The 15,383-nt window shown below is 33.9% G+C and overlaps 1 protein-coding gene across 12 annotated transcripts in view; it reads left to right on the plus strand.

Annotated features, from left to right (window-relative positions):
* The window catches only part of Ptpn13 (protein tyrosine phosphatase non-receptor type 13), a 196,089-nt gene that overhangs the window by 60,045 nt on the left and 120,661 nt on the right, over positions 1-15,383 (plus strand). For all 12 annotated transcript variants that reach the window (XM_021721200.3, XM_078021578.1, XM_013366005.4 and 9 more), the window contains 3 exons: positions 3,399-3,577; positions 9,407-9,472; positions 12,071-12,256. In XM_021721200.3, coding sequence (XP_021576875.2) covers positions 3,399-3,577; positions 9,407-9,472; positions 12,071-12,256 — 431 coding nt within the window. The remainder of the gene's footprint in view (positions 1-3,398; positions 3,578-9,406; positions 9,473-12,070; positions 12,257-15,383) is intronic.

Below are 15,383 nucleotides of genomic sequence, written 5' to 3' on the forward strand. Positions count from 1 at the left end.
GCAAATTATGACCCACCTTTGTAATTCTGTTTCTCACTACTGTCCACCACTTCTCTGCTTAAAATTTTGGCTTGCCCAAACATAATAATTTCCTGACCACATGCCTTTGCTTTGGCTGTTTCTTCTCTTTGGAATTCTACCCTTGGCCATGATCAAGTGTTAACCCTCCAGAAAGGGCCTCGTGTATTATTAGAAGGAGGAAGAGGTTGCAGCGGGGTGGGTAGTGCAGAAAGGAAGAAAGAAAGAATTCTCTCCATTGTAGTTTAAGTAATTTTGCTATCCTTGAAACTTCCTTTTGTATTGTTTCTTTCTTACTTTTATACTATCTTATGTTTGTTTATGTACATACTTTATATCCCCAAGTAGCCCTTTAGACTCTATTAGCAATGACTTATAATGTCAAGAACATTATATTAATACATAGAGTGTTTAGAATCATGATACTTATTAGGTGTTTAATAACAAAAATCCCAAATGTGTTTTATAAAACTAGTTGAGCTATGCAATTTTTTGTTAGAGTAATAATAGTTTTACTGATCTTGTGCTGGTTAAGTGAATAAATCTTTTAATCATTTTAGAGTGATAAGCAATAGTGGATTGCTTTCACCTTCAACAGTTTCATGTTGGAAAGGACATAGAGTTGGTCTGTGGCCGAGGATGAGGAGGAGAGTGTGGACGTTCAGCCACACTGTTCAGCCTGTGTGGACATGAACATCAGGGTAGCAAGATAGGACACAATGTTTAGATTTCTGTGACATTCAAGCCTTTATGATAGCTGTGATCCCTAATAATTTGTAACTTATAAACTATAATTTGTAATTTCCTGTAACAGGTGTACAAGAAATTATAAGGATCATACTCAAAATAAGGACTATCAAGAATTGAACTTAGGTTCAAGGCTAGGTACAGGGGAACTGGACGGAAAGGCTAATAGAAGAACTAATTAAAATAGTGAGTGGAGATTGTCAGTAGTGAATGAAGTGTTGCGGGAAGTTATAGCACTATACTTTCATGGATTCTCAAAAGAAGGAAGAACCTAGATAAAAAACTGAGAAGAAACAGTCTTCATGTTGGGAGTATACCAAGGAATATCCTTGATTTTCAGTTCTTTTCTATCTTAAATCATTTTATTAAAGATCAGTCACATGACTTCAAATCTGTTAAGCCAGGAACTCCCAAAATATAAATCCATTCCTGACTTTCAACCCACATTCTAGATCCAACTGCCAACTTGACATCTCCATTTCAATATCTAACAAATATCTTAACTTTATTAAGTCCCACCCTAGTACCCATTTTGACAACTCATACTATCTATAGTTATCTCCACCTTGTCTTCTCAGTTGATTGTACTCTGTTCTAGTTATTCAGATCAACACCTTGGAGTCATCCAGATTCCTGTCTTTCTCTTGCTCCCCATTCAGTCTGTTGGAAAATTCTATTATCACTACCTTTAAACTATGTTCAGTTTCCAGTGGATTCTCACCACCTCCACTACTACCACTCTGATTGCAGGCCATCATCATCTTGTACCAGATATTAGTTCCTTGGCTTCCTAATTAGTCTCTTAGTGTTCATTCCCCCTTAGTGGATAATCTGAAAAGAATTAATTTTAGTTTTTTTATAATGTCTCTGATGTAAAATCTCAAGATTTTGAATAGTAGCTCTGCCTCATTAGAGTTCTTTTCTAGCCGTGTTGTATGTTGATTATTCATGAACTACTAAAGAAGCAGCATTTAACAGAAAATGTTCAGAGTGGCTGTGAAAGATAGCAATATACCTAGAATTCCCATCTGCAATGACATATTGAAATGTATTTTGCCATAAGAATTGTGAGCCATGCTTCAACAGTCTGATGGATGGTGAATTAAGGCTGTGGGGACTATTAATCTGTAACTCTGCATCAGCTCAGTGTAAGATGTGCTTTCTAGTTAAAAGGTGTTTTCAAGCATACTTTTTAAATCAGAGTTATTAAAGGTGTATTTCATATTCAAAAAATGCAGGGACATTTTAATCTTCAGAAGAGGAATGAATTTTATTGTTTTTTTTTAATTCATTTTTTTATGTAAGTCAAATTCTGATGACCTGAACATAGGTTGAAGTTAAGTCAAAGAACAATTTAGTTTTCAAAAGTTATTTTCAAGCCTGGTGCACACACCTGTAATCCAGATACTTGAGGCTGAGATAGGAGGATCACAAGTTCAACACTAGGCTCAGCAACTTAGGGAGATGTGTCTCAAAATTAAAAAGGGCTGGGGATGTAACGCAGTGGTAGAGTACCCTTGGGGTCAATACCCAGTATTGCAAAAAGAAAAAAAAGTAAGTTGTTTTCTATAAAGCATAGATACTTGGATAACCTATTCCATGGATTTCTGTCAGTTTTTAATCATTTGAAGTAGAGGGATATTAGTATAATGCATTCAGATTGAACAATGAAATTGGTAGTCCCAGGCCTTCTGTGACTTCTCTATAGTAATTTATCTTAAAACTTATATTAACTTCCTTTTGATTTGGGAGGACAAAACTAAGTTCCTTCTTATGATTTTGTTTTGTTGAGCTTGATGTCTGGCATTACTTTTAGAAGGAGACCTGCTGCAGTCTAAGAAATAAATGCTTCAAAAAATTCTTAAATATTCAGCTCTTAAGCATCTATACCGGCAGACATTAGAAAAAAAAATTAAGAGACTTCATTGCTCACATTGATAATACAAAACAAGCTACCTGAGAAATTCTAGTGAAATGATGAAAGAATACAAATAAGACAAAATTCAAATTCAAGCAAATACATTTTACTCAGAAAAAGTTTTTCATTGAGTTGGAAACATTACTAATTCTAAAACTGGGGAATTCTCAAAGAAACTGATTTCTATCCATTTTAGGACCTATAGTCTAAATCAAGAAATCTTAATTTGGGGTCCATAAATGGGCTATAAGCAGATCTGTGAACCGTACAATTTTTGTACAGAGTCTTATATTTCTGGGCAGAGTCCTTGAGAGCGAGCCAAGGGCAATTTCTCAAAGGAATCCATGATTAAAAAAAAATATTAAAGTACTATTGATTCTTATTCATTTTGGTGTATCACTACAATAAAATACTTGAACCAAGTATAATTCTTTTAACTAGTAATAAGAATTCTCTATTTCTAGTTTCTAGAATCTGCCGTCCAGAGTTTGAAAGGTTCAGCCCATCAAGGCATTTTTAACAATGGTAGCAGTTATACTTCTATGAAACCTACTTTCTTTTTGTAGCTCATTGATGTGGTATATGTAACTGTACATTCATATCTATACTAATAGACTGGAATGTACATTAAAGTGATCTCTTGTTCCTCTCATTATAATTTGAAGCAATAACTCTTTTTTTTTTTTCCTTTTCATTTCATGCAATTACAAACCAGTAAGCCTAACAGATCCTGCTGCCCTTGGCTTCATCATTTCTCCCTGGTCTCTATTGTTGCTGCCATCTGGTAGTGTGTCATTTACAGATGAGAACATTCCCAATCAGGATCTTCGAGCATTCACTGCACCAGAAGTTCTTCAAAATCAATCGTTAACTTCTCTCTCAGATGTTGAAAAGGTAACTGTTAAATATTTGTTGTTTCTGTTTGTTCTTTCTTTTGGGAAGGGCAACTACCCTACTTCAGCCCCCTGAAAAAAAGTCCATTGAATTTTAATTTTAATTATTTATTCCAAGAGGTTTGTATTTATTTTATTTAAGAATTAAAAATAGTTCTATAAAGATTTATGAATCTAAGAAAAAATACTATAAAAAGTGGGCCATTATTAATTCATGTTAATAAATATTTATTAAATACCTTCTGTGTAGAAAACACTGCTCATCAGGAAAATACAAAAATAAATAGAAAGTGGGCTGTGATTAATGTGTATAGAAGAATCTGTATTCTATGGCAAGCTGAAACAAATGCTGTGGAGGGGATAAAGTGTTTTAAGAGTTTGCAAGAAAAGTAGTTAATTTTGAGTGTAGAATGATATTACAGAGAAGGCAGCATTTGGCTACAAAGAGCAAGGAGAATTTTCATAAGTGAAAAGAGGTAATAAGGAAATTCCATAGTGTGTACTATGACAATACATTGTCCACCGTGGCTGGGAATGGTAGATCAGACGAAGTGGGCCAGAGCATTAACTGTTTGGATGGCTGTGGTTAAAGAAAGAAAGGGAGGCTGTAGGTCAACATGAGGAAGATTTTTGAATGCCAGGGCTTGAGCCTTCCTTCTAAGGCAGTAGGAATCATATTTTTAAGACTGTTATATGATGGAATTTGTGAGTTTGTGAGTTAAGCTTGACAAAAGTGGGTAGCTTGGGATCCATGATTTCATGGAAATCTAATTGGAAAGTTTTAATAACCTGGAAATAACTGCAAATACTATAATGCCTTCAGAACATAAAGAAGTGGATGGATGAAGGGGACACAGTGGAGGCAAAATAGACAGTTTCACAGTCTATTTGATGGAACAATCAAGAAGAAAGAAAAGTTTGTTGTAGAAATATGTATTCTAACTACGGTGATACCATCAACTTTAGAATAAGATCTAATTTTCTTAAAGTTATGCAAAAAACTTGGGGGGGGCAAATATATTTTGTGTTATAAAGCAGACTGGGTAATTTAGATATGGAATTCTGGAACTTTCAGAATTTGCTGTCAGCATCCTTTATCATACATCATTCCACGTAAGCGTAAAGAATAATGTAATAATTTCCTAATAGTAAAACTGTCACATTAAAAAGTATGCATATTTTACATTTCTAACACTTTGCCTCATTACCACCTGAAGGAATTGCAATCATTTATCTTTCTATTGATAATTATAATAATATTTACATTTTATATGTGTGAGAGGGAAGGAAATAAATGGTGATTAAGGGGGAGGAAAGCCCCTTGATTTGGGCCATCAGTTGTATATGTTAGGGCAAATTCAGCAAAGGCTTATCCTTTGTTTTCCTTGAAGTACTTAAGAAATTTGGGAGGTACAGACAACCAGTGAGAGAAGACAATAGCTATGAGGTGGAGTCAATGCTTTAGGCATTAGCCCTAAGAAAATTCCCATTACATGCGATGAGGTATTTGAAAAGGACTTTGTATACTATAGAGTATATACAGTCTTGGTCATTGTTAACATGTCATAAAGGCATTTAAATGTACTGGGTACTGTTTTATTAAGCTGGATAGATATAATAGACAGTTATTCATTTTTATTGTTATTTAACCAGCATGTATTCATTTTGTTCATTGTGTGATTCATTTATTAATACTTTTAAAAGACAGGGTGATTAGAATTTTGGGAATAGGCATAGTGTTTTTGAAAAGTATGTAATCCTTGAGATTTCTGAATCAGAATCAAGCTTCAGGGTGTTTGCAAACCAGTGAAATGGCATACTGAGTTTTGTGCATGTGAACATTTTTGTGAGAGGATGCTTATAACGTCATGTCTGGTGACCTCAGAAAAAATAAGAACCACTGTACTGCAGTAAAGCCATGGCTACCTTAGTTTTAAAAACCTCTGATGAGCGGGGTGTGGTGGCCCAACCCGTAATCCCAGCAGCTTGGGAGGCTGAGGCAGGAAGATCTCGAGTTCAAAGCCAGCCTCAGTGAAAGCGAGGCACTAAGCAACTCAGTGAGACCCTGTCTCTAAATAAAACACAAAATAGAGCTGGGTATGTGGCTCAATGGTCAAGTGCCCCTGAGTTCAATCCCTGATACTTCCCTCCATTCTTCACAGTGTTTCTAAGTATACCGTATCCATCTGTTGCTGTTGTATAGCACCTAGATGAAATAGGAGCTCTTAGTAATGTAAGCATTACCATGTTAATTTAATTACACCTTGACATCAGTGTTCTTCTGTATGCTTGTGTCTTTTCAGGCTGTACCGAAAGTAGAAATTTTGTTTATTATTAATGTGTATGGAAGTATTACTCTATTTGACTATACAAGTTGCTTCTAATAAATATAAATAATAGAACATTTTAATTTGTATTCTGTAAGAAATGGGTTGCTATTATACATTATTTTAACAAAGATCTGGCATACCTGGAATTATTTCTTTAACAAAATTTAAATGATTTGAAAATATTATTAAAAATTTGGAACATAGCCAAGTGTGGTGGTGCACACATGCAATCCCAGCTATTCTGGAGATGGTGGCAGAAGGATTGATAGCTTGAGGCCAGCCTGGACAACTTTATAAGACTCTTCTTAAAATTAAAAAGGCTAGGGATGTAGTTCAGTGGTACAGTGACCCTCAATAAACCCCCATTACAATAAATAAATAAATAAATAAACAAACAAACAAACAAAAACAAAAAAAGGAACCCATAAAATGTCATCCTAATAAAGTAGCATGTTGTATTTCTCTATATAGGATTTCATATCTGTATATATTGGTAAGGGTTCTCTCAACAAACAGAATATGTGTGTTTGTGTATGCATATGTCATGTACCCATGTATATGCAAGCTGATAAACCCCAAAATATTCAGGGCAAGTTTGTAAGCTGAATTGAATACCCAGGAGAACTGATGGTGATGCTTCAGGCTGAGTTCAAAGGCCAGAAAACCATAGGGCTGATGAGGAAGTTTCAGTCCAAAGACTGGCAGTCTTGAGGCTCAGGAAGAGCTTTTTCAGTCAAGTCCAAAGAAGGAAAACGTTGATGTCCCAATTTGAAGCAATCAGATGGAAAGATTCTCACTTACTTCCAAGAGTAAGCTTTTTAGTTCTTTTTAGGCTTTCCAAGGATTGGAACAGGCTGACTCAGGTTAGGAAGGGCAATCTGCTTTACTCAATATACTGATTTAATGTTTATCTCATGCAAGATACCTCTATAGAAGCACAAAGAATAATGTTTGATCAAGTATCAAGGCATCTCATGGTCCAGTCATGTTGGCATGTACAATTAACCATTTCACTGTATACATTGGTGATCAGCAAGCGCACAATTTCATAACCTAGTTTTGAGGATTTTTTTTGTCAATTTCATACAAAGTTATATAAAAACTATTAACATTTTGTTAAAGAAATAATGCCAGGTATGCCAGATCTTTGTAGTAACTCTTTTGGCATACTGAGAAGTAAATATAACAAAGAATCTTAAAGCACTGGCCGTATCTGAAAAAAAAGAAATCACAAATCAAAGTTAATGTAATTGAGTATACAATCACTATTTTTATGCTAATGTTATGGAAAGTATTTTTCATATATGTGGAAAGTATTTTTCATATATGTGAAAAATGTTTTTCATGTAAGAGTTGGTTTGCAAAAGTATTAACATACAAGCTTCATTGAAATGAAACCTAGAGAAGTTTGATACAGATCAAATGCATTATGCTCTCATGGACTGCATGCACATTTAATTTAATTTAGCAGATATGTATTAAATATCTACTGTGTACAAGTTCTGTGTTAGTTACCTAAAGGGATATTAAGATTTGTTAAAAGCTGGGAGCAGTAGTGCATGCCTATATTCCCAGCTACTCTGGAGGCTGGGGCAGAAGGATCACAAGTTTGAGGCAACTTAGCAAGACGTGTCTCAAAATCAGAAAGACCTGGGAATGTGGCTCAGAGGCAGAGTATCCTTGGGTTTAATCTCCAAAACCAGAAAAAAGAGGAGAGAGAAAAAAGAAAATGTGTCCAAAAGACTCTTTCCCTCAAAAAAGACAAGAAAGAGTCCAGCTATAATATAAGAAAGTATTAAACAACTGCTCCATTAGAAATACAAACAAAACATAACTGTTACCTAAAAGAAAATACCCTATCCTGTTTAAAAGAATTTATATGACATATATAGTGGAAAACATCTCTGGCCTATCAATAATGGGTAAAACTGTCATCAACAAAAAAAAAGAAAACATATTTTCGGTGAACAAAAAAAGTTTACAAAAGGTGAGGAAGAAAAGGATGTATTTTTTCATCATAGAATTATCGAGTAATGCTGACGTGTTTAGATTGTGATAGGAAAAGGCGTGATAACAAGGAAAACCTGCCTACAACATGGAAGTGGAGGCAGATCAGTAAGACTTGAAAGTCACAGTTCGGATTTCTGAAAATTGGCAGTAATGAAAATACTTGAAAAGTGGATTGATTTTTCTATCCTGTAATTTAGTGATAAATTTAGGGGGCAATGCAAGGTACAGATTAAAATGCTGGGAGATTCTAAGAGTGGAACTCATTTTTATTTGTATATCTCAACAATTTCTAAAGAGGATTTGAGACAGTCTATAGTATTAAAAAATAAAGATAAGAAAATAGAAACAGAGTGAAGTAAAGGCAAGAAAATAATGAATTGGGGGAAAAGAAAAGATGGTTACTTATATATTTAATCATCTTCCATCTCAGCTGATACTGTGCTCCTTGTCTCACAGAAAAAAATACCAGCACTTGAGAGACACTTTCCCCAGGATCCAATTATCAGTTTGCCCATATAAGCCCCCATTTTCTCTGCCTTCTTATTACAGGTGACCATCCGTGCTCCTCTGTAAAGTTCCAACTTCTTTCCCTCCAGCAATCTCTCCTCTCTTGCAATTCTGGTTTTCCTCGTTGTATCATTCCTGTCAGCGTAAAAATATATGCTACCCCCTTAATGTCCATTCTTTTAGAGGCAAACAACACAAAAGAAAACCCTTTCAATCTTGCTTTCTTTTTCTTGTACAACCCCACACACCATAGTGAGAAAAATACTAAAGTTTTGTGAGAAAACAAGAGTTGCTGGTTGAAATGCAAAACTATCAAACTTCTCTGTAGGGGAATGTGACAATATACATATCAAAAAACTTTATTTATAACTTCAGAGTCAATTCAAGAGAAATACCTGCATGTACCAAATGACATATCACAAGACTGACTGTTGAAACATTATTTATAACAGCAAAAGTTTGTAAAAATCTTATTTACCCATTAAAAACAGATGAATAAAATAATGCTATTTTACATGATGAAATTCTGTGTAGTAATTAAAAAAAAAGATACGATTTCCAATCATTGATATAGAAATGTCTCTGTTGGTAAATTTAAAATGCAGGCTGCTAAATGCATTATGATTATACCTAATACTGGAATTCACTATTACATATTTAAACATGCACACAGTATAACAATATAATTTGGTGCTGAGTAACTTTTAAATTTGTAAAAGAAGAGGGATATAAGAATATATGCTCATATTTGCTTGACTTTGCATGAAGAAACTCTGGACTCATTATTAGAAAAAACATCTGTTTTAATAGTTTCCGGTCTTATTTTCTGTTTTAAGCTCTCACATACTTTTATGCATACTTTTTTCCTTCTGTGAAATGTTTTTCTCAAATAACATGTTATAATTTCTTTAGAACAAAAAATATATAGCACTTTCTGTATTTTTTATTTTATTTCACCATAATTTTTAAAATTCTATTCCTAGATCCATATTTATTCTCTTGGAATGACATTGTATTGGGGGGCTGATCATGAAGTACCTCAGAGCCAAGTAAGTCAAGTTTTTACATTTGTATAGCATTTCTGTATTATTTATTTATGTTGAAGAATGTCATACGTTCAAGAATGAACTAACAAATATAAGTACAAACAAAACTATTTTTTAAAATACTTATAGAATTATAATATTTACCACTCAGGTTTCAACAATTTAGTCCATGATATGGAATTAGCTTCTTCAGAAATCATAGCAAGAGAAAGTGGGAGTATATTTTATTTCTTCCAATTTAATGACTGATAAGAGGAATTGTATATATCTCTGCTGATTCATTCTTACACTGAAAGTAGTATCCTTTTTTTGATGGGGATGGGTACCAGGGATTAAACTCAGATTTAACCACTGAGCCACATCCCAGCCCATTTAATTTTGTTTTTTAAATTTTGAGACTGGGTCTCACTAATTTATTTAAGGCCTCACTAAGTTGCCAAGGCTGGCCTCAAACTTATCATCCTTCTGCCTCATCCTCCCATGTTGCTGGGATTACAGCTGTGTACCACAGGGACCTGATAGTAGTACCCTTTTGATGCAAAAAGTAGAGCCTCTAATCTCGAGTACTTGGGAGGCTCGAGTACAGAAGTATCAGAAGTTTGGAATCAGCCTGGGAAGTTAAGCAAGACTGTCTCAAAATAAAGAATTATTTAAAAAAAAAAATGTCTGGGAATATATAGCTCAGCCTAGTACCACAAAGTGTGGGGGCTGGGGTGGGGATAGAAAAGTAGCTCTGGCTCTGTCTCAGCCTATAGCACACAGAGCTTCATTACTTTTTCTCTTCTCACTGCAGAATCATAATTAGCTACATCTGCAACAGCAGACACAGATATTGACACTTTCTCAGGTCTTGAGCTTTGATAACCATTGGGCCACTTCTAGTTGTTATTTTCTAAAATAATTCTGATTCCTGAAGATTCAATATAAACATAGAAGTAGGTAGTAATTAAAAATTTAGAAATTCCTTTATTTCAGGAAAGCTAAGATATAATATTTAAAATTATTTTTTATTTTAGGCATTTAGACACCAAAACCAAAATAACTAGGTATGTTTTATTATTAAATATTAGCAATAACAAATATGTTAGACTTTTACCCTAAAATTTGAACATCTTAAAATTCATTAAAGATAAATGATATTCTTCAACTTGGTTTGATTTAATTTTATAGCATGAAAAATACTATATACTTTCTCTCTCTTCTCAGTTTCAATTCTGTAAATATAAATGAGAAAGTGAGATTACTACTGGAAATATTAATGTTGTTTATGAAGATGCCTAGAACTTATATATAAAATATGATCATAGTCCTTAAAGTGGTTGTACCATTATATTCTTTTTTGATGACTAGAAATGAAGTAAATAGCAATAATAAATAAGTTAGAGAGGAAAGATAAATGTATACTTTATGATCAGAATTCTTAATCATTTTGGAAATACTCAATATTAATTTAAAAGTATTTATTAAGTGTGTGTGTGTGTGTGTGTGTGTGTGTGTTGTATCAGACATTGTACTAGCCATTAGTACTATAGGTATTCAGGCCTGTGGAATCTATCAGAAGGTACAGTTGGCTAATTACAACATGATGTAGTGAATGCTATGTTAGGGGAAATGGAGGGTGCTGTGGAAAAATAGAGTTGGAGTTTCTGATTAGACTTGAAGGGTTAGGGCAAGTATCTTAAAGGAAAATGCATCTAATCTGGGACCTACAGGATGAAATAATGCCTAAATAGATGAGAAGTGAAATGGTCATAGGGAAAACATTTATTTAAACAAAGTGACTATTAGCAATCGATGAGAATTCCAGTTGCTCTAATCCTTACCAGTGCTTTGTATTATTAGTCTTTTCATTTATTTGTTTGTGAATAGATTTTTTTCTTTCTTCTCTCTCTCTCTCTTTCTCTGTCTCTTTTTTTGATGGCGCTGCCGATTGAACCCAGGGTCTCCCACATGTCAAGCACAGGCAGTACCACTGAGCTGCACCTCCAGCCCTATAGTGACTTTTTGTGGTGGTTTTATTTACACTTCTTAGTGAATAATGATGTGGACCACCTTTCATGTGCTTATTGGCTATTTGGATATAATGTTTCACAAATTGTGTTAACTAGTAAAAATAATCAAATGGTCTGGCTTCTCTGTTTCATGAGATAATAATAACTTGTATTTAAATGATCTTCAATAATTGCAACATCTGAAAATCTTCAACCTTATTGTGGAAACATCAAATTATATTCATATAATTATAAAATATTAGAAATATTTTAGAAAATAGTTTGTTCCACACAAATGGCATGTATATATTAAGAACTGTTTTCAAAATATTTGAATAACTGAAGAATTCCACTTGTTTACCAAAAAAGATAACAGGTTCTCTGTAATACTTCCTATCAGGGAAGATGTATATTAACCATATTTTGTTAATAATTTGTTTTATAATAGAAAAAGGTAGAATAAACAAGATATTAACTAATAGAGAAAGAACTCATTGCTCCAAGTATGTGAAGTACATTTGCTGTGATTTCTGAAATTGCTAGAATGGCTTTTCTCATATTAGAGGATTTACATACATTTATAGAAATATTTTTCTTTCTTCATTTTTAGCCTATCAAGCTTGGAGATCATCTCAATAGCATACTGCTTGGAATGTGTGAGGATGTTATTTATGCTCGAGTTTCTGTTCGGACCGTCCTAGATGCTTGCAGTGCCCACATTAGGAATAGCAACTGTGCACCTTCATTTTCCTATGTGAAACAGTTGGTAAAACTCGTTCTGGGAAATCTTCCTGGGGTAAGCTACAGTTTCAATTGACCAATATAGTCATATTTTAAAATTAGTAGCACATCACAGAATTTTCTTTGAAGTTACTATATAGATAGCATTTTCTCAGTGGAGATTAGGAATAGGAAGTTGAATATTTTATTTTAATGTTGTTTACTTGAAATAATATTAAATTTAGAAGCCCTTTGCAGGTACTTAGTCTCTTGCATTTTGTGAAAACTAGTCTTTTGTTTTTTAGTAATTTATTCTAGAAAATATCATAGAATCATAACATATTTGAGATGGAAATGTCTGTTCTTGCCTCCTTTCTTATATATTTTCCCAATGAGCCCTTAAAGTGATTCTACCATTGTGAATACCTATAGAAAAGCATTAACATGCAAAGTGGGTTTTAGAAATATTTAAATGCTCTTCCTATTTCTTTATATTTCTTTCTTGTTCACTCATTTGTCTGGATCGCATAGGTATTCCCCAGCCTTTCTCATCCTCTTTGGACCTTGCCATAGGGACAGTGGAAAGGATCAATGCTTGATCACGGTCATATTGCCCTAAGACTTGGACGTTCCCATTTTCTCTTGTCTTGGTCAGAGGAATCCCAAGAACAACACACTCTATATCTAATAATACCACTTCTGATCTGTGTCTCTTAACTCTCTCCTATCCCTTTATCCCTAGTTTGGATACTCCTTGGTCTCTGACATCTGATTTGTATCTAAACTCTTATCTTTTCTTTCCATTTAGTGTTATGGTCCCTCTGTGGTAGTCTCTTCTTCACTTGGGCTACAAATTTGTTGCTGTCACACAGTGTTCTTCCTGGCTTCTGCTTAACTTTTCATCCCTAGATGTTTATTTCCCTTATCTTAACTAGGACATTATGTGGCTGACAAGATATATCCAAATTCCATGTACTCTGCCAGCTGATGAGAAATGGAGATCTTCTAGACAAGCAGTTCATAAACTATCTCCCATTAAATTTTTGTGTTTCTGTAGTGGAGGGAAATGGAGATAGTAAAGGCTGAATGATTGGCCTTCTTGGCTGCCTTTTTCCTCTCTTTAACTAGGCCAGCTCCTGTTTTATTTCTGCATCTTCCCCCCCCCCCTTTTTTTTTGAATAAAAGTGAAGCTACAAAAAATATATGAAAGTCCTTTATCCAGACTAAAATTTCCCACATTGTTACAATGTATTTTTGTTTTAAAAATTCTTCTATGATCAGATAAGCTTGAGAAAAAATGCATAAGGGAAATTAAAGGTATTTTCATTGCTGAATTTCTCAGTCTTTAATATGCTACACTGTGTTACTAACCTTCAAGAATAAGCATATAGATGAAATATTTCCCAAACTTATTTTATTCCTGGAAGTCTTTTTATAATAGAACTTTTGATAATACTGACATTCTATAAAATCACTTCCCTTTATAGATGAGAAAATTGAGACCCAAACAGTTTCACAGTAGTCAGTATGGGAATCTTTTATTATACTATACCTACTATGAGATATTTGTGTTCTTTTCTGATTTTACTTGTATAGTAAAATCACTGAAAATATTTTTTCTTCTGTCTTCCCATGAAGAAGTATTTCTCCATAGAAATTCTATTACCTTATCCAATAATTGCCTATGTTACAAAAAGATCTTCATTCCTTGAAGATTTAGCATCTAATTCAGTTTATTATAATATTTGTTGCTTATCTAATTATGAAACCTGTACTAGAAACTTGTATTAGAGATATGTTTTTGAATCAAGTAGTTGATTTATGGGCTCTTAAGTGTTATAACCACTTGCATTATTATAAAATACAAATAAGGCTATGAAAAGTAACAAAAAAATATTAAAACTAAACTGGTGTGGTGGCACACACCTGTAATTCCAGCAGCTCTGGAGGCTGAGGCAGAGGATGACAAGTTCAAAGCCAGTCTCAGCAAGGCATTAAGCAACTCAGTAAGACCCCATCTCTAAATAAAATACAAAATAAGGCTGGGGATGTGTGGCTCAGTGGTTGAATGCCCCTGAATTTAATACCCAATAACTCCCCCAAACAAGTTAAAACTATGAAATCTGAGGGCAATGGAGATAAGTCAAAACTATAATAAAAATAGCACTTAGAAAGAAGTAGCATTTTGATGTAGATTCTGTAGGCTAGATAGAATAATCTCAGCAGAGCAGTGAACCTAGATAAATGATGTGAAATGGGAAGGAGTAGGGTATGGGGGGGAATAGAAATAAGTCTGATACAAGGTGTGCTGAGGAATGTTTTAGTGGGAGAAAAGAAGAGAGGGTCCTTTGGAATCATCATGTAGAGAACCTGCCTTTACATTAAGGCATATTTTTAGGAACTTTTATAGTATACCCCACCTTTCAATTGTTCTTCACCTCTTGCACAGAATAACTCAATAGCTGTGTTTACTTTGTGCCACACAAGTGTGCTACATGTTTTATATGCATTATCATATTTTTTCATCATAAGAAAACCCACCCTAGAGATACTTTCATCCTCATTTTAATGATGATGAAACTAAGACTCAGAAGGATTGTGTAACTTGCCCATGGTCACATGTATTATAAATTACAGAGAAATAATCGGAACCTGGGTCTCTGACTCAAAGCCAATGCTTTTAGCTATTATCTTCCCCTGAAACTGTTACTGCCTCCAGTAACTCACAGAATCAGTCTTTCACTACTGTGAAATTCACTGGAAGTGACCAAAATTCCTATTTAAGATTAAATGTAGCATAGCATTAGTTTAAGATGAATTATAGTAAGCCAGCAGGCCTGCTTACTTTTCTTAGTTCTTCCAATGTTACAATATTTTCACCTCAATTTTTTTCATCGATAAGATAGGAATTTTAACACTTACCATCCACTCTTATCTCTGAACAGTTGTGAAGATGATTATTTCAGTGTTAATGAGCTGCTTTGAGGTTCTTAAAATTATCCCAATTTATCTGTAACATGGGGATAATAATATTTACCATATAAGGTTGTGAATCTTTGTTAAATTATAAAGATTTTAAAGCTCTTAAGGCAATGCCTAGTGCACATAGTAACTGTTGAATTAACAACAGCTGTTATTAATAGTTGCCTCAAATAGGAATTCCCAAGCATATAGAATGTTCACTGTCTTTTCTGTCACAGCAC

This window comes from Ictidomys tridecemlineatus, chromosome 9 (genome assembly GCF_052094955.1).
Source record: "Ictidomys tridecemlineatus isolate mIctTri1 chromosome 9, mIctTri1.hap1, whole genome shotgun sequence".
In the NCBI taxonomy this organism is placed as follows: Eukaryota; Metazoa; Chordata; class Mammalia; order Rodentia; family Sciuridae; genus Ictidomys; species Ictidomys tridecemlineatus.